At 39.1% G+C, this 18935-nt stretch overlaps 1 protein-coding gene across 1 annotated transcript; it reads right to left on the minus strand.

Moving 5' to 3' along the window:
* Nucleotides 1–353: 353 nt before the first annotated feature.
* LOC134822782 (uncharacterized) lies at nucleotides 354–17757 on the minus strand. Its single transcript, XM_063834037.1, has 11 exons — nucleotides 17675–17757; nucleotides 17411–17517; nucleotides 16940–17134; nucleotides 16484–16601; nucleotides 15770–15861; nucleotides 15400–15525; nucleotides 4144–4289; nucleotides 2214–2352; nucleotides 1946–2050; nucleotides 1675–1809; nucleotides 354–1494 (listed from the first exon to the last, which is right to left on the minus strand). The coding sequence occupies exons 1-11, from the start codon at nucleotides 17736–17738 to the stop codon at nucleotides 1111–1113; spliced, it is 1611 nt and encodes a 536-aa protein (XP_063690107.1). The 5' UTR covers nucleotides 17739–17757; the 3' UTR covers nucleotides 354–1110.
* Between the last annotated feature and the right edge of the window lie 1178 nt (nucleotides 17758–18935).

The raw sequence follows: 18935 nt of genomic DNA on the forward strand, positions 1-18935 counted from the left end.
ATGCAGTTTCAATACTTAAATATTTTTCTAACATTAAAATGGTTGTTAGCGTTTCGGACTAAGAATAGCATTTCAAAAATAACGCGGTTTAAGCTAATTCACTGTTGCGTCCACTCGCACTCTACCGTGAACAGTACTGTGACCGGTACCGTGACAGGTAAAAAAATTTGACTAAATTTATGGTAGACTAAATTTGTTGTTAAGTTAGTATTACTACAAGTATGACGCTTTTTTCGTTATTGTTGAGGTTTGATATATTAGGCGTGCAATAAAATGACTGCCACATGGTTTGTAGCTGCACTCCTTTAAAGGCAGAAGAAAAAATTCGTTGAGTAAACAATTGAAAAAGCGATGATTGGCTTTAAACTAAAACAAATAATAAAACAGCAATTTATAAGCAATACATTATAATTTTGAATTCAATTGTCTTTATCACTTATTAACTTAAGCATCATAACAATTTGTAAGGGTATTAGCATTTGGGAAGACTTAACATTCGCATTATCGGCATTTCCAGCTTCAGTCATTTCTACCACTCACACGACCTATAAATGCCGCAAGTTGAAAAATGCAAATTAATATTGTTCGTTCATATCTATCCATGGTGCGACCATGATTTGCACGAGGAACGTATTGATGAAATTGCGACAAGGGGCTAAAAACAAATTCATTTCACTTGAGGTCGAGTTATCATCTTAGAACCAGCTAGATCAAGATGGAATTCAATAAGAACATGTCAAAGCTTGTTTTTAATGCTCGGAATGATGAAAATGAACTGTTTTAAAACATGTGAAATTTATAAAATAACTGGGTATGATGATCAGGTAAAATTCTCAAAGTAATTTTCCCAAACACGGGAGGCCTTCAATTAGGTCATGTGAGGCCTTCAAATAGGTCATGTCAGGCCCTCAAATAGGTAATGTCAGGCCCTCAAATAGGTCCTTCTTATCTTCTATTCACAATTTATCTTATCGTGTCTTCACCCTCAGTTCTTCTCTCGATTCCTTAGAGAATCGGTCAGTTTCAACTTAATTCACAGCTGGTCTCAACCGCAAATCAATTCAACTCAAAATCAAACAAGCAAATGATAATAATAATCTTGTAAAATGTCTATCTCGCGCTATCATTAACATTGCTGTTTTTCACGCTGCTAAAAAGTTGACTGATGTCTCTGTTGTCAGAGCCGAGGAGTCCGTTGGAAAAGATCAGCTCACCGCTGAAGGGCGAGCAGGTCGTGGTGATAGCCGGGAACTGGGACGAAAGCGGGAAATTTCCCATGGGAAACTTCTCAAAGGACGAGGTTGAAAGGGTGTTGGAGAACTTGGAGAGGTCAGACGAGGAAGTAGAGCTGATAGAGCTGGAGAGAGGATCACACTTGGAGACTATATCTGCTGGAGCTACTTTGTCTGTAGGTGTGGTGCTGACTGTTCGACCCTGGTCAGGACTGCCTACGTTACTGACACTGGTAAACGCACTGCTGTGCACCTGCTCCTGCTGACAGATTCAGTTAGTTATCTTAGCTAATTAAATCAGCAGAAAATGTTAGGGTCACTTTGTGGACTTGAACAAACAAAGCCTATAGTAGAGTAGTAGGGCTTGATTCAGTGTAAGCTATCTTCACTGAAAGATATGACAATATCAGAAGCAATGTGATGGGCAGCTATGTAAAGTTACCTGTTCTGATGTAAGGGGAGGGAGAGCTGAGGTCAGAGCTGAGGAGTGGATAGGGAGATTGTACTGTAATCCACTGCTTGCCAGATTCTGGAAAGAAAACGCATCCGTTCTGGTGTCTCCCAGAGCTTGTATTACCTGGTAAACAACCGGTATTAGTTAAACAGTAGACATCAGTCAATGTAGTTAGTCTGAATAGTCAATGTTGCCACTGTAGACTCGTATAATTATCATTACTAGCTAATCAGCCTGAAGAAGAGAGATCTAGTTTTACCTTGCTAAGATCACGAGAGGGTAGGAAGTGTTTGTTGTCCTTTAGATAAGGGTGGGGCACATAGTTCATGTTATTTTTACGAGGTCTGTGATTGTTCATCCATACCTGGGAAATTATTACAATTATTATCATTTTAGTTAAACTACAACTTTGTTAAAAACAATTCATTTCAAGAGTTAATAAACCAATTGCCGTCATAATCTGAATATCTTACGAATTAATTATGACGGCAATGAACACACTTAAAGATGATGTAAATTATATCTACCTTGACTTGGTAGAAAGTAAGGTTGTGTTTCTGAGCAAACTCGTTGATTTTCTCACTTTCGCCTCGTTTCCAGTTGATACTGTTAGCAAACTGTTCCAGGGCTAGGGTTGTGGCCGGACTGAACGCTGTTCTCTTTCTTCTGAGGAGGATTTGAAATTTAGAAAGAAAAGAAGAAGTTATCTATAATTTTGAGACTCGAGATTTTGATGTAACCTTCTATCACAAACTTTTCCTTATGGATGATCTACAATTAACTACCAATAATTTCGCAGATGAAGAAATTCTTGAAGTGTTAAAATGATATTAGAACATTTAAGGAATACAGTCGCGCTATGGCATAATACTTTATCATGCAGCAGTCTCAGTTCTTAAACTGGATGTCACGAGGGGTTAGCACTGATGGCGACATTAAGTTTATTAAAAGATTACGAGCTAGGCGATGGTTTTAGATGCAACTTGCTCTGAACCCTCCCCATTTTGATAAAATTGTGATGAAAACTGGCAGCTGCTATCATTAAAACCATCACTCTCATGTTCTTTATTAAACAGAAAGTCTGGACGCAGTACTTGCAGTTTCATATCATAAAAAATTAAACGCCTCATCTTTAAAAAAGAGGGCCCACTTTCGACGAGCCAATGAGAACTAATTCACTGGTTGTAACCAAGGTTTAATCACATCAAAGTTTTATATCGCGAAACTATTCAATCGAGTATAGCGAGCCGATTTTATTGCTGGGGCCGATAGTTTAATTTCATGGAGTTTAAAAATCATTTTAATGAAACGGTCGAAGATGTGAGTGGTCCTTGGCGCTCGAACTTCGCCTCAAGGGCGGAGGAGCTCAATTTAATTAAAAATGCAACTCTGTAGATTATTGGAGACACTGAAACTAGTTTCCGTGCAATGATTGACGAATATACGGTGACGTTCTGACTGCTGTTGTGCCACTCAAATAACAGCTGTCGGTATAAACTGACGTTATGTGTAATGTGTTTTATTTTCTGAAACAACCTCTGAATAATTTACAGTTCAAGATCCTCAGCGGTCACTCGCAGAATGATAAAATATTTTATCTACTGCCACTGGCACAGCTGCAATATCACGGAACAGTTATGGAGAACAGTTCATATTATGAGCTTGTGGACACCTGCCATGCTTGAGTGATAATTGGTAGCTGCTAACCCTATTATTTGATTATTGTCTATTAGTTACAGCGTAGGACCGTGGGAGCCGGTAACCCTGTGTAACCCGGGCAACTGGTTGGCTGAGCAGCATTTAAGCCAGGCAACTCCAGCTTTGCCACGCAGGGTAATCCAAATGAGCAGTGCACAAAAGAGGTGACAATTTGATTTTTATTGTACCCGGCTACTTCCTACGTGTTTCAAACATTTTTGAAAGTAAATTAGTTGAAATAGGGCACACAAATTTTGTGAATTTGATTGTAGTTGCCGCCGGTACACGTGAGCCTCAAATTAGGGACAAGGGCGTGTGTCATGTGGAGAAGACGTGTGCCCTAAAGTGTGCACTGTAACTGCAGCTGTTTTATTTTCATACTGTTCGGTGTTTTTAACCAATTTCATGGATCTAAACTTCAGGAAAAACTTGTTAATTCTGAAGAGACTGGAAAAAAGTGTTACTTATTTTTATGTAAGTTGGATTAGTCCAGAAGAGCAGTAAATGTCTGTAAACATATTAAAATGTACGTAATAAGGCAGTTGGGTATCCACGAAGGGTAATTTTGTCGCTATGCCGAAAAAATACCGAAAATTTACAATCTGATCCACTTTTACGAACGCGCGCGCAAGATTTATGTCAACCACATCAGTCAATAGTCCAACTTGTTATTACAAAACGCTCTCGCGCTGTACGTATAATTCCCTTTTGATAACCCCTAAACTAACTTGTTTGCAAGGAAATCGTATCAGAACTAACCTCTGTCCAGTCGGAGCTCCAAAATGGTGGTATTTAGCAGCGATGAGCTGGGCAGCAGTTGCACGGTCGTTTAGCCGCCAAGAAAGGGGGTATTCCAGTGTACGTGAGAGAATGTTCGAGTTGTTCAGGTCATGTTCACCGGTGATCTGAAATTAGTCATTGTCAATATCGGTAACACCGAAATCGGCGGAGTGAATAGAGAATCGGGTGATTAAGGTAAATTAAAGTGATTGAGAAGTGTGGGCAATGGATTCCTCCTCCTGCGAACTGTGAAGGGTGAATTTTGAGATGCCAAAAATAATTAAATAGCTCAGTGAGGTTATGCCAGATATCAAGTTCAGCATGTTCTTATTGTTTGATAATACATTTCCAGGAAATCTAAATAATAAATCAATGATCTCCTCATTATTAAAATATTTGCCAACATCCAATTAATATACAATCATTCACCAAGGAATGGCAAAAATATCCTAGTTTGTCTGTCCCTACAATTCCACCAATTATCACCGTAATTATTGTAATTATTCTTATCACAACGTTCTTTTGATCTTCTAATTATTTAATTTTCACTTGCTAATTATTTTCCTGCAGATCCCTAATTGGGAGCGTGTGAGACAGGGGGCTAGAAATGCGTCACTCTGATTGGCCAATTCAGTCACGTGTCTGGTTTCAAGCGTTGTGATTGGTTTAGAAGCCCTGTTGTTTAGAACACTGTCAGACAGTGGTACATGTTCAAATTTCAGGAAGGTAGTTTTTAAGATTAACCCTGTGGTAAAGTGGTGTCACGAACTGTATTCCATTACCAGTGTAAAAGAGACATCTCCCAAAATATTTTAGTCACAACAACATAAATCTCGAGATCTCAGTTCACAAACAGCAATTATGTTTTGAGTCGACATATCCCTGCAAATCATCAGGCCAATAATCGTTCACAAGGGACATGATGTAATCTTTTGTGTGGAAATTTATTTCCATGAATTTTGTGATTAAAATATTGACAGTATGATATCAAAGTTGGATGGTAGTCTTGATTAAAAATATGCTCTTATAAGCACAGATTGAGGTTTCGATCAACCGATCAGTTAGTTCTTTATAACAAATCAAGTAGTCACGTTTTGAAACTCTCCGCTCCTGACGTTATTTACCCATATCTGGTCAAATTAGTAGTCAACAGGTTGAATTAGTGTAAATTTGTTATTCCTTTGGCCGAATCTCCCTCGGTCGGACCGTGGTGACGGCATAGATTGAAGTGCGACAATATATAAGTTGACTGATTTTAACAGAGTATTTTGTCATTGAAGATCGATCAAATGGAACTAAAGCTTTTTATTACTTATCGTCAATATAAATATATATATATTAATATATACCTTTATATATAATGATAAAGAATCAACTTTTATCACAAGATATTTTTTCGTGATAAATGAACTACTATAACGTACGTTACTACTATAAAACGTAACACAGTTTCTATAATGGATTCGGAACAGGGTTATGGCAATAATTTATCCACTTCAAAGCAGAAAATTGATGGAAATGACCTCAATAACATAGATACAACTATATGATGAAATTTTAGAGTAGTTTTACTCATATCCCTCGCACAATAATGGCAATATTGACATCTTTGTTTTCTGGTATATAAGGGTGCGATCTTAAAAATATAGATCCAAACCCAAATATTATGTAACCGCTCGAGATTAAAGTAGGCTGCCTGTTTTACCTGCCTGAAACCACCCTACTTTTGGTTCTTTCTCACCCTTGTATTAATTTCATGAAAATTTGGCAGTATAATTCAAATAAATGTATCACTCTAGCGGTCCCTCTATACAGGCACGTGACATGGCAATGAATTCTGATTTGCTGGTCTCAGAATTAGATCTAAACATTGTTTAAAAGTGGTCCCCTAAAATCGGGTTACCCTGGCACCGCACAGCACGTGTCAAAATCAAAATTCACCACATTACCATGACAACCACACGTTATTGGTGACAAAACTTGTCTCGTGAGGTGAAACCAGACGTGTGATTGGTCGATTGAATCACGTGATCACTACAAAGACGGATTATTGGCCGAGCAGATTCACGGAGCGCAAGCATACTGCTTTACTGAAGCGAGTTTAATTTATCAGTCGATCAAACGATGTGTTTATGTTATACCGATCAAGCATTCTCATAAGTATATCACCATTATCAGCTCCGCTTTCAATAATAACCACCAATCACGAGCCAGTATTCGCAAATCCGACCAATCAGGATCCAGCTCGGGTGGTAAGTGGGTATATAGTATACTACACGTGTTGAATTAGCTGATGTTACGATTTATACCAAAGTACTCCTAAGTAACCCTCATGATGATATATAACTTTTTATTATAGGTGTTATCTATCTCTAGCAGTACCATTGATCTCTCATCATATTCTGTTGGACAAACTGTGAATTCTAATAAACCTAATGCACTCTGATCAATAAAGCGAGCAAATGGATACTTTGTTACCATTCATCTCACTTATGTAATGATATCGAATAACTTTTATACTTTTATAGTGAATAAATTTGATAGCGATATGATAAAATGTTGATTTATGCTGCATCACATGCTCATTCAATAGGATACATATTACAGATATCGATTAATAATAATATCATAATAATATCACAGTAGCTTAAGTTTCTCTATGTTGAGCTCTAAAATGATATCAGACAAACCAGTGGATCTACTGCGATCTCTAACGTATCTACTGCCATCTCTAACTGCACCAATTATTGAAATACTATTATAGATCGTGAGCGAGACTTGGGTAAGGAAAAAGTAAATTCGTTGTGTAATTCAGTCTCAATAAAGTGAGTTCAAGTGATCTACCAATGGCAAGCCAGGAAATGGGTCACGTGTGCTGGATAACCCAATCGGATGAGTTTGTTGTACTTTAATAATTAACACGCCCAATTTCCAGGGATTAGAATTAATCTTTGCTGCGGCTCTAAATATTAATTAATGGAAGCGATTAATAGTAATAATAATAGTGAACACTTTAGCTGCTTGGGTTGATGTTAGCAGTGTGCTCATTAGCTTGGTCCGCAGCACTAATCAGCTCTTCATTACCTATTAGTTAACATTCTGTTTCCCATGGTTTCAGAAACAATTCAATCTTAACTTCCGTTAAAATTTATTGTTATCATGAAAGTAATTAACCAATAATTAGATGATTATTGTTGATAATTAGCGTTGAAATCCGATCCGACAAAAGAATTTCAGGGAAAAGCACTTCGGTATTCTCTCAACCCAAAATAGAGTCCTTAGATAAGTCAAAAATCCAACTTTTTTGAGTTTTCTAATTCGTCATATTATCGGCTTTGTGCAAAGTATAATGTGTTCTATAAAATTTTGTCTTGCGGATCCGAAATGCTACGTCAAAGTAATTTACCATTTACAGACACGTAGTTCACAGGAATTACTGTTATTTCGCCTAGTTCTACCATAATGCTTTAATAATGACTGAATCCTAAAGACATCTGTTTCAACATCATAATCTTTGATTCGACACTCTCCTCGCTCAAACTCCCTGCTCTCAAAAAGAAATTATCTGAAATGAAACCTTAATTTCTCAGAAAAAGTTCAAAAAATACAGATTGAGAATAGGATAGATTTCTTTCACGGTACATAACAACCCATTTCTGCCAATCACACAAAAACTGTCTCGCCTGTATTGGTCCGTCAGACCCCTCTTCGCCCTGATTGGCCGAAATTATTGCCCAACAATCCTTCTCGTAAAATCTTTGAATTATCAGCCGTCAACTCCCGATATGATTATCACAGTGCAGGTGTCACATGGAGTAGGTGTCACGTGGTGGGAAGTACCCCGCTCCGACTGGCTGAGTTCTGATCACGTGGGATATTTTAGTCTTTGTCATTGGTCAGTCACTGTCTGGTGATTCAAGATAATCTTACTTAAACCTGCATTATACTGGTGATACTGAGAGTGATAATTATATTGTTGAAAATGTTACGAGGCTGAGGGCTAGAAGGGTAGCTCTTTTGTCACCATTGTTTGTTCCGTATTAGCTATAATAAACGTGCCGGAGGAGCTGCCTGCAAGAAACAGGTGATAAGGTCCAGGGTCTCTAGATAACAGGTCTAGATAACAGATTAACAATCTAGATGACAGTTTTTAAAAAGAGGAGGGATTGAAAGCGAGGACTAAAATGGGTTTTGAGAGCGAGACTTAACCAAAACAGAAACTGAAGTATGAACTCAAATTGTTAACCAGTGTCCTAAAGGTCTGAGTTCCGGTGTCAAATACCGTACAAATGATCCAACACACCCTCCTACTCCTTCCAGTCATATTCCAGCCATTTAGCAGTCATATTGAAATAGATCTGACTTGAATAAAATCAGCAAATATTCAGCATCACTAGCACTGTACAAGTGTTTTGTCACATTGTTATCTAGTCTGAGACGATCCCACTGCTTCAGGGCAATTTTTGGGGACTTAGTTCTAATGGGGCCCAGATGAGCCGTAATACATGAGGGGGCCGGTAACTAACTCCTACTATTAGGTCTATCAGTATCAACTGTAATGGACTATCAGACTCCTTGCTGGCCGGGAGATAACTTATTGAGTTAACCTAAATATTGCGGAGAGCTAAATATTTATGTCTCAGACTGCAATAATTTGTAGATGACATATTATTTTTGACAGGAGATTGAAATGTCTGCTGGCCAATTGATTCGAGAGCGTATAGGAATCGTGAAACCCGCACCTGCAAGAGTTCACTCATCACACTTTTTACTTGGGTATCATTTCGGAAGAAAAGAAAAAAAAGCTGCTCAAATTCTACTGTCTATAAAAATCTACTGAGCTGTAAGAGATTTATTAGGGTCCTCTGATGCTTGAATTAGATTACGATTATTCGCGTAATTCTGTGGGTAATAGAGAGCGATTACATCTGTTACTGACTAAACCTCTTACATGGTCCATGACGGCAGCGGAATTTCCGTGTTAAGTTCCGAATTCTACGGCATAACTTGGGTTTTTATAATCATTGTAACTATTATGAAATTCTGTCTGAACCATGGGTTTGTCCAGATTGTTTTCTTTGATCTGAGATTATAGACCTATTCAAGGTGTATTATTTCAGACCAATTCTTTCAGACATGGGATGGTACACATTTTCGAACATTTTGACAACTCATAACTTTACAAATACGGCAACAATCCTCATTCACGGACATAAACTCCAATTTCCCCAACCTCCGACTACAATACGCGTCCATTCAATTTCAATCACCAGAAACCCCCAAAATCCCACCAGAAATCCCACATTAATCCCCACAAATTTGAGAGGTAAGAAAATAAATCCACATGTTAATCAGCTGACAACCCTATTTTAACATAAGATTATGTGAATTAATAGCCGGAGTATTGGTGACACTGCGAACCAAGCACACTACCTCAACTCCAGAACGCTGTCCGGAGACGAAGTCTAATTAATTGGGCAGGAGGCTCTTCCATCATGGTATCTAATTAAAAACAGGTTTAAAGAGTGACAGGGTGATCCTTTTATTGTATATGGGATGTCACTTTCATCTGACTTATTGGATTTATGTATACTAACGAGCAGGGTGCATGGTGCAGGATAATAAACACTATTAAAAGTGATCCAGTTAAATTGACATTAAGAGTTATTTTAGGAGGTGCAGTTGGGGGTATAATTAGTATATTGAGGCCTAATTTGTGTCCGATGTAAACGGTTCTTTGAGATGATGCAAGAGATGCCGATGTTAGAGGGTGGTGATATAAATCAGTGATAAGTCGCGTTGCTGCTGGGCGGTACTTTTCTCTTCGCCACCTCACAACGCAAGCATACCGCCCGATATTATCGGTGGCTGGTAACTCGTGGACGTTTCATCTTTTCGGGTTTTCAATGTGTCTGGCGGAATCTTCTAGCGCCGGTGTAGCTGATTGATTTTTGAGAAATGATCACAGCACTTGTTGACACAATAATCACATCTAAAATCTTTTGTGTGATCCAGCGAACAAAAACTAAATCCGGGATGGAGGTGTCTGATTGGAGGCGTGAGGTCACGTGACGGGAATCCGGCTCTCTTGTAGGTCAGCTAGATCTATCCAGTCGCTTACTGTTGACAGGAAAATTATAAAAATCATGATCTCTTATTTTAATGCTGTTAGAGGCACTTCTCCGAGCAAATTAGCCTAAAAAGATGCCTTGTATTTCCATTAATTTGAAAGTAAGCCAGCTGCAGGTAGTAGGACCACGTTATTGAAATGCATGCAGCTGATTGGCTGCACCGAGTCACGTGGGCTGACTCCAGCGCAGCCATTGGTCAGCTTGCGTTACCTTTACGATTTGCAACGTTTCAAATAAAGCTAAGACCCCATTGTTATTATGATTGACATTAAAATAAATTGTAAATCTCAAAGGCTTTATTGTGGCTGGTAGAAAATACTTCTCTCTCTCTCTCTCTCTCTCTCTTACATCAACATTTAAATTCTCTCTCGTCATTAGGATAGAATTTGGAATATAGCGGCACGTTTTTACCGGACCCCAATAATAAAGGACCCCAATTATCAGGTCCGGGGTCCTGAATAGTGAAGCGAGTCCGACATTAACTTGTAACAGATAAAATACTAACCGACCCAAATTACCACCCAATCCTGGGCCGGGTGATAAACGGCCCCCGAATCGTAACAATCTCCTTAATGGTGGTGTTAGGGACACATCAAGGATCACAATGCATAGATAAGTGAGACATATCCAGGCTAGTGACGTTAATATAATAACAGCTAAAATATAACAATATGTGGTTTGTGGGGTTTATCAAACATGATAATCTGGAGATGATGGCTGGCTGTGTTAGGCTGAATGGCGTGATCATCATCTCGGTATAAGGACTTGTTTAGGAAACCACTAGAGAAGAAGCTTAAGAAACCATTAGTTGGAGGAGGAGGTCAGTAGTAACGGTGGATTGCGGCGTATAATGCCGATTATGTGCTGGCACACAGCTGACACTTAATAGTGGGGAGACACATGTAGAACCAACTCATCATCTTCTCAACTGTTCTCTCGCAAATTTGTTAGACGGATTTGATCCAGCTAGTATTATCCAGTAATAGCTCGCTAAAGTGAGTGAAATTGTTTCTGTTTACCGGCCTGTGGAGACACAGAGTCTTCTACCCTGACCAGGCAATAAGACCAGATCAACATAATTAGGAGCAATCACTGGTTATTATAATTTTAATACTATTAGAAGCATTTATACGCATTATTGTGAACCCCCGCGGCGTCAACATTCTCAAAAGTCAACATTACAATTTTCTGGGATCAGAGCGCACGTGCAGTGAAGTTTCCTTCTCTTATGGGGTAATTTCTGGTCACGTTACACGTTTAGCTAACAGTTATTGGGCGGTTAAGAATTGGCGGGTTGTGAGTGGTCCAGCTTACCACTACTCCTTCACGCTTATCAACCCATAATAATCTTCCACCCTATTAATTATTTTATGCGCATTTTTATTTAATCGGTATATCTAAAGTAAGCTTACAAATTCGCTTTACAACTCCTCTTATTGGTCAGAGAGTGATCTGTGAAGGGAAAACCGTTCGGTTTATTGCTAAGCAGTCGTCATGGTGACTGCTACAATCGACCAATCAGCTGGGAGAAATGCTGTACACTAAACCAATGCGAGGGTTGGTCTGAGGGTCACGTGACTTTTATTTAATATTCCTGACCATAGTTCCCCAGAAATTGAGGGAGATACGACCTTGAAATTTCTTATGAAAAAGGTGCAGAGGTGGTGAAACGTTGTGGTGGTGGTACTAAAGCAAGCTGACGTCATAGTCAGTTAAGGGATAAATTCCAAGTTTTAAGGATAATGTGCGCCTTTAGTCTGAATTAATTGGGGATCTGGGAATTATCTGGTTTTAAGAGATGTGATCTCTGGTGCTATGGTGTACCAAAGCACTAGATTTTGTACGATCGCAAGTATTACGCACTTAGAGGATACAAATTCAGTGATTCAAAGGATTTTATCGTCGGCTCATTAATATTAGAGCAGTCTCAAATATTTGAACAAAAACCATCCCAATGTTTGATATCAAAATGGTGATTCGTGAATAAATTAAAATTTCCTTTATTTTGCAACAGTTATTTGGGTGTCTGGTGCAATTCTCTGTCAGGGTTCGTATTTGATCAAAGATTTTCTTAGCACGTACGATGTTTTAAATACGCATTAAAAAGACAATTTTACAATAATGACCCCTATTGTAAAATGATATCAAAGTTTGAAAAGTGGCATTGTATGTCAAAAATATTGAGGTTGATTGGCAAGCGAACCTCTTTGTGTTTTTCAAGTTTGAAAGAAAAGCAGCACGACCAACTTTTAGCGCTATTAAATCGAGTCCATTATTTCAACCCCAGCACACCTTCTCATTATAATATTCAAATGTCGAAGATGTTTTTCGCCCCCTTCAAAAAGAATTTGCAACACGTGAGAGTTTCCAGCAGACCTGATCACTATTATGTACCAATCTCCCAAATCTCGGCGGCGGTCTTTATACCGGCCTCTCTCCACATCCAAACCTACAAAGACGCAGACGGCAAAAACCCGGCCATGATCTATGTCAGAACTGTCGTGTACTTGTCGGAGTTAATTTTGAAGCTTTTCAAAAAGAAGTCCGCCATAATCCTTGTCTATAACACTTGGCAGGAGAGCAAATCCAAAACCGTATTTCCAGTGATCCTACCGAGCTACGGTTCAAGCTGGTCAGACATCTGGAAGGAGACGTTGAGTAACACCTAATCAGGTGGCTTACCCGAGAATACCACCCTGTCTGGATCAACTAACTGACACCGTATTGTGGGGTGTCACGTGGGGAGGCGGTTAATTATGCTGGATAAAGGGCATAATTTGGGACATAATTATCAAAACCTGGGTTGAAAAGACGGATTGGAACGACATAACACTGGCTTTTTGAACTTATACCGGCCCCCAATGAGTAATAATTCAGCAGTAATGATAATAAATTTCAAATTATCTCTGATTATAAGATAAGTCTGGAAAGTGTCTATGCTGGGTTCACGCATCACTGATTTGAGATTTCTGAGAGAAGAAGGGGGAGAAGGTGAGGGGGCAGTATTTATTTATTTACAGTGCGTACAGACATCATCCCAGGTGATTTCAAATTGTAACAAACAATCAAGCTCTCCTAGCACAGCATTTGGTTAATCATCTTTGCCAGGGTAAATTAAATGGAACAATCTTCCAGCGAGATTCCAATTTATTTTGACGTTGATTGACCGGGGCCAGCTGCAATATCAATTTCTAAGATGAAGGGGGTTTCATTTAAACGTACTATAACGCACGACTGACCCTTCTTTATTTCAAGATAATATACCAGAACAATCCCATCAGGTGAGCTGGTGCTAGAGTACCAGGGCTGTAACTAGATGGAATTTCTTCACCAGGCCGATCTCTCCCGATTTAGACTGTATTAGATGGTAGACAGGTTACGTGCATTAACCGTTAAATCATGCTATTACTATCAATGGATTATTAATTTGTCCTCAAACGAAGTACTAAAATTCTCAGTCACTTTTACCAGAAAAATCACCCAATCGATAATTGCGAAGAAGCATCAAAAGTACTCCAAATCATTCCCCGAATCAGTGCTCAGTTTTCAATGCTCACTCCCCGAACACCATCAGATCACAACCCCTGATCCCTGATCACCCACTAATGATGCCTTTAAACTTGTTAAAACTTGTTAGAAAAATTCCCAAGATTCTCACGTCCACCCTGTCTCCTTATAATCGTGATCAACTAATTTTAGTAGGAGATAAGTGACAGTGTCTGTTAGGTAGGCACTACTCTGCAGATTGTCTAACATCAATAAAGCTCGTTAGTCCCCCAGCTTGCCATACCCCCCAGATCTTCAGTATGTTGTCCGTGTCGTTCGTCTCCGGAAACCTCCCGTACCAACCTCCCCGCTCAGCCTCTTTATTGGGTAAAGTAGCAACCGGTTATTACCATGAATTGGTTTATGTAATTCCGTGTTAAAATGGGTTAGAATCACCTGGCCGCTACTTTATAAGATGACGGGGTTGGTGGAGTTGGGGTCATGGTACCAGTTGAAACTGAACGAGATAGCGTAACACTGGGACCCTGGTACTTTTCATCCGACTCCCTAAATACCTGACCTTTTATAGGGGTCGTCACTTTTATAAACACTATATATAAAGCTGATAATTACTCACCAAATTATTGTACCAATAAATTTGATATATAAAGTGTTTGATAAAGGAGTAAGATTAAACTGGACGCGGCGCTAAGAACAGTAACAAAAGTCGGGGTGAACTAGGTAAAGCTGATCACAACACGAGGCTAGGTACTTGTGAGTTAATGTCACGTGGGGTGACTGTAACAACTTTCTATGATACGTACTCTGATATAATTCTAGACGTCGTTAGATAATCAAGCGATAATTCAAGGCCAAAACTGGAGATCAACACAGCAAGTTTTACGGGAGATGACCGCGGAGATCTTAATGCAGGGAGAATTTAGTGGACCTTGGCTTATCAAATTAGGGTAAATTTAATAAACACTGTAGATGGTTCATTAATATCAATTAGTCGGGAACTTGGGACAAGTTGCAAGTCTCTAAATTGGTGATAAAAGACACCCTCCTCCTCTCTCAGAAATTTTCCCATGACACTGTTTCCGCGATATGAATTGAAATGATATCATGTTTAAGGAATCAATATAATTACCACTAATATGTGGGAATGGTTACAAGGCACTCTCAAGTCAAAACAGAGAACACGATCAGTGGATTGAATGAGTGACGTCAAATGAATTCCAACATTGTATCAATTTGAGATACCCGGCACCATATATATTAGCATATTTAGGATTTTAGAGGTTGTAAAACGACATGGCATATGTACTCCTTTATAAGTTTATAAAAAGTATATCACAAGTAGTACTAGTAGTAACACTACTAGTAACACTAGTAGTAACACTACTAGTAACACTACTAGCACTACTACAAAGATTGTGAGTTATGTAACAGGCTCTGTGTTAGCCGATATATCATAGATGTTTCTCCAGAAAAATCTATCGGCTTACATAGCAGATTAATGATATTTCTTTAGAGAAAAATAAGTTCTCATTTAAAAATTCAAACAAAGTAGTGAGATAACAAAGCTACTAGAGGGGGTGGGCCAGAAATAACTTACATGGTAAGTAAGCTGCTGCTGGTGAGTCTCAGATCTACCGTGAGCCCGTAAGTTGCTGAAATCTGTTGTGGGTTTGGGACACTTGGGGAGCGGACAGATTGTACAGGATACTCCGTTGGTTCCAACCTAGCGAGGATATCGGGGGTTACAAATAGGGGGGGGGGGGTTACAAATAGGGGGGTTACAAATAGGGGGGGGGGGGGTTACAAATAGGGGGGGTTACAAATAGGGGGGTTACAAATAGGGGGGTTACAAATAGTGTTCATATATTGTTGGGGCACAGTTTATGATGCGTGTACTGATAATTTGAGAAATATGCATTTAATTTGAACATTAATAGTAATACTGTGTTATTTCATTGTCGCATTACCTCGAATTGCCGCATGACTTTGTTGTCGAATGTGGTAAATATGTTTGGAACTGTTATCTTCTCGTCTCCCATCGACTTGCCTCGTCTTAAACCTGAGAAAAGTGAATCATAATTCTGAGAAGTTGTTGTGAGTTTTCAAATGGCTTTTATCATTAATATTGAGTAATTGTTGATTTTAGTTGATCTGAAATATTCATTGCCATATATTGTCAAGTTAATTTATTTTTTGATCACCGCGATAACGAAGCCTTAATTGGATGTCAGTAATTTCTGACCAGTAGAATTCCGGAAATGTTGTTTCAACCAATCATATCGGATAATCTTAATCACATGACTTGTGGTCGATTATTCATATCCAAAGAGTAAATTTTAGCAAATAAATCTGGCTATTAAAAGTTGGGATGGTCAGATCTAGGCGAATCTTTTAATTGAAACCGCAAAATCATTAGAATTATTGTCAGTAAATAGATTTACCGAAAATGGGGCTTATCATTTGAGCAGCTTACGATTCACTATAGCTTCAGTGCAATGCTAAGAAATCATGATCAAACTATTTACGCAATATGCACCACCCAAATTTGTTATGTCCCAGATTAAGAATATCCCAAAATCTAATGCAAATAAATTTAAAAGAGAGGAATCCAATTCTTTCCTCAGATCAGACGGTGGTTTGTTAACAAAGTCTGCGAAAGAGAGAAAGAAAAGAACACCTACCAGTGACTCGCTGGTCGACCTCACTTTGTAACTGAGACATCTGCGTTTCCTCCAGCATAGCGTTTAGGACGTGGCTGGGCGTGCTTACTACTGTGTTGTACAGACTCGTTTGTAGGTTCTTGGGGTAGAGATAGAGATTAGTTGTGAAGGGGGGGGGGCGGGGGGGGGGCGGGGGGGGGGGGGGGCCGGGTATTTTAGAAATAAAGAAAAGTCTGTAGGTTCTTAAATGGGGATATCAAATAAGAAACCTCAAAATAAAACATAGGTTAAGGTCTATCAATTCATAAAAAGGAACAAAAACAACACTTCACCTTGGCGACAACAGTAAATTTCTCAAATAAACGTAAAATCCAAACAATCTCCTAACACTCACCTCTCCCAACCAGGGGTCGCCCCCCCTGCCCCCCCCCCCCTGCCCCCCTGCCCCCCCCCCCCCCCCCCTCTCCTAACACTCACCTCCTTGATATTCCCACTGGGACTGTTGGGCTCGCTGTTATCACTACCGGATTCCTCCTTCATGTCCTTGACATTAAACTTCAGTATCTTCACGTTACCACTGCTCTGGAGCGCATCTTGCACTTCTCTGTTTGAGCTTACTGTTATCTCGTCTCCGTCATCGTCTTTGTAACTCAGTCGGACTACACCCAATACCTGGGTCAGTGGGTGAGTTATTTGAATTACATAATTTATGGAGTGGGAGTTAGTGGATTGTCAGGGTTGTGCATCTAATTCTAAATGACAGTTTATAAAATCCAACTTAATATTTGTCAAACTTGAATATTAGCTGTGTAACCAAGTGTTTGGGAAGTGATTAGAGGGTTTGAAAATAATTCATAATTATAAAAACCTAATTTATTTACTGACACCTTGTGGTTTACTAGTTACTACTGTAATGGAAAATCAGTAGATACTTGATAGTGTGCTTACCGAGAATTGCTCGTCGACGAATTTAATCATTTCTTCGTAGGGCGAGCTGAATTCTGTTATTTTCAACTTTCTTATCTCCTCTCGTAATACCAACTTTACAAACACACCTGTAAATTACACGAATGATTTAAAACCAATCCAGTGATCAATATTTATCAAACCATCCACATAACGATGAGCACACCTCCGAGTTTTAGGAAATACTTGAATTATTCTAAAATACTTAAAAGGACCTTGAAGTAATCTAAAAACAGCTAAAAGTACCTGAACTGTCTGTAGAAGTAGGAGAAGCAGGGGATCGGTTCCTCAATTCTTCGGACATGGTCATTTCAATGGTCACCTAAAATAAGATAAGGTTACAACACTAAAGTAAAAGCAAAGTTTTTGTAAACAAATAAGAAGCAAGGTCGTGTTACGAAAAGTATTAGCAATATTTAACGTAACAGCAGGTAAAAGGTGACAGGTAAAAGCAGGTTCTAACAAATCAAATCTTATTCGTATTTCGACTGAAAAATTGGATAATTAGTTATGAGTCACATATCACATTATTTGGTTAAAAACAATATGATCCTTTTCTTAACTAAACGATAAATAAGGTGCTTTACCATATTAACCACTCCCACCTCATCAAGTCAAGATAAAATTTATAAGAACAATCAACTTCTTTCGATTCTCTGCCATATATAACGACAGATTATCCAGCACAAACGCTTCGGCAGCGATCTCGCAAATAAATAAACACATAAGACAAGGCCCGATTATAATACCAAATATTGACAATGGGAAGGGGCTTTATTTTAAGGGCGATCATATATGTGGACACGTGACGTAGCCTGATATGGGCATATACCACGAGAATGGTCAACCAATCGGGGTGGCCTAAGTTAATCAATCACTGGTTCATTCGAAAGTTGGGGGTGCTCGACTGGCTACCAATGTTTCATATGAGGGGGTAATCAGTGAGTTAGCGAAGAAAAAAGGCAAGTACTAAATCAGTTTCTTATAATGATATTAAACTAAACAAATTGGGGCACAATATCAGCTTGGGGCACGTGGGCGCTGACTCTCTCAAATCACGGGACGCGGCCAGTATTTTCAGCAATTTCATCAGTGCAACTCTCAAACGAGCATGTAAAACTGAAGGGACCAGGACAAAAGTTTATCCTTTCTATAAAGCGGCACTTAATGGAGCACTTTGTCCGTCTCCAAGAGAGAGAGAGAGAGAGAGAGAGAGAGAGAGGGGAGAGAGAGAGAGAGAGAGAGAGAGAGAGAGAGAGAGAGAGAGAGAGAGAGAGAGAGAGAGAGAGAGAGAGAGAGAGAGAGAGAGAGAGAGAGAGAGAGAGAGGGTGATATATATAAACAGGTGTCCTCTCGTCAATTAATTAATAAAATCGTAAACCCTTCAGCTAAAATGACTTATAAATGCTGATGAAGTGAGCTAGTTTAGGGATCTCCGCTCTGATAAACCCCCGCGAGTCACACGTTTATTCCGACATTTATAATTTGACAATCGTTAATTGAGATA

Source organism: Bolinopsis microptera, chromosome 11 (genome assembly GCF_026151205.1).
Source record: "Bolinopsis microptera isolate Bmic1 chromosome 11, MBARI_Bmic_1.0, whole genome shotgun sequence".
NCBI lineage: Eukaryota > Metazoa > Ctenophora > Tentaculata > Lobata > Bolinopsidae > Bolinopsis > Bolinopsis microptera.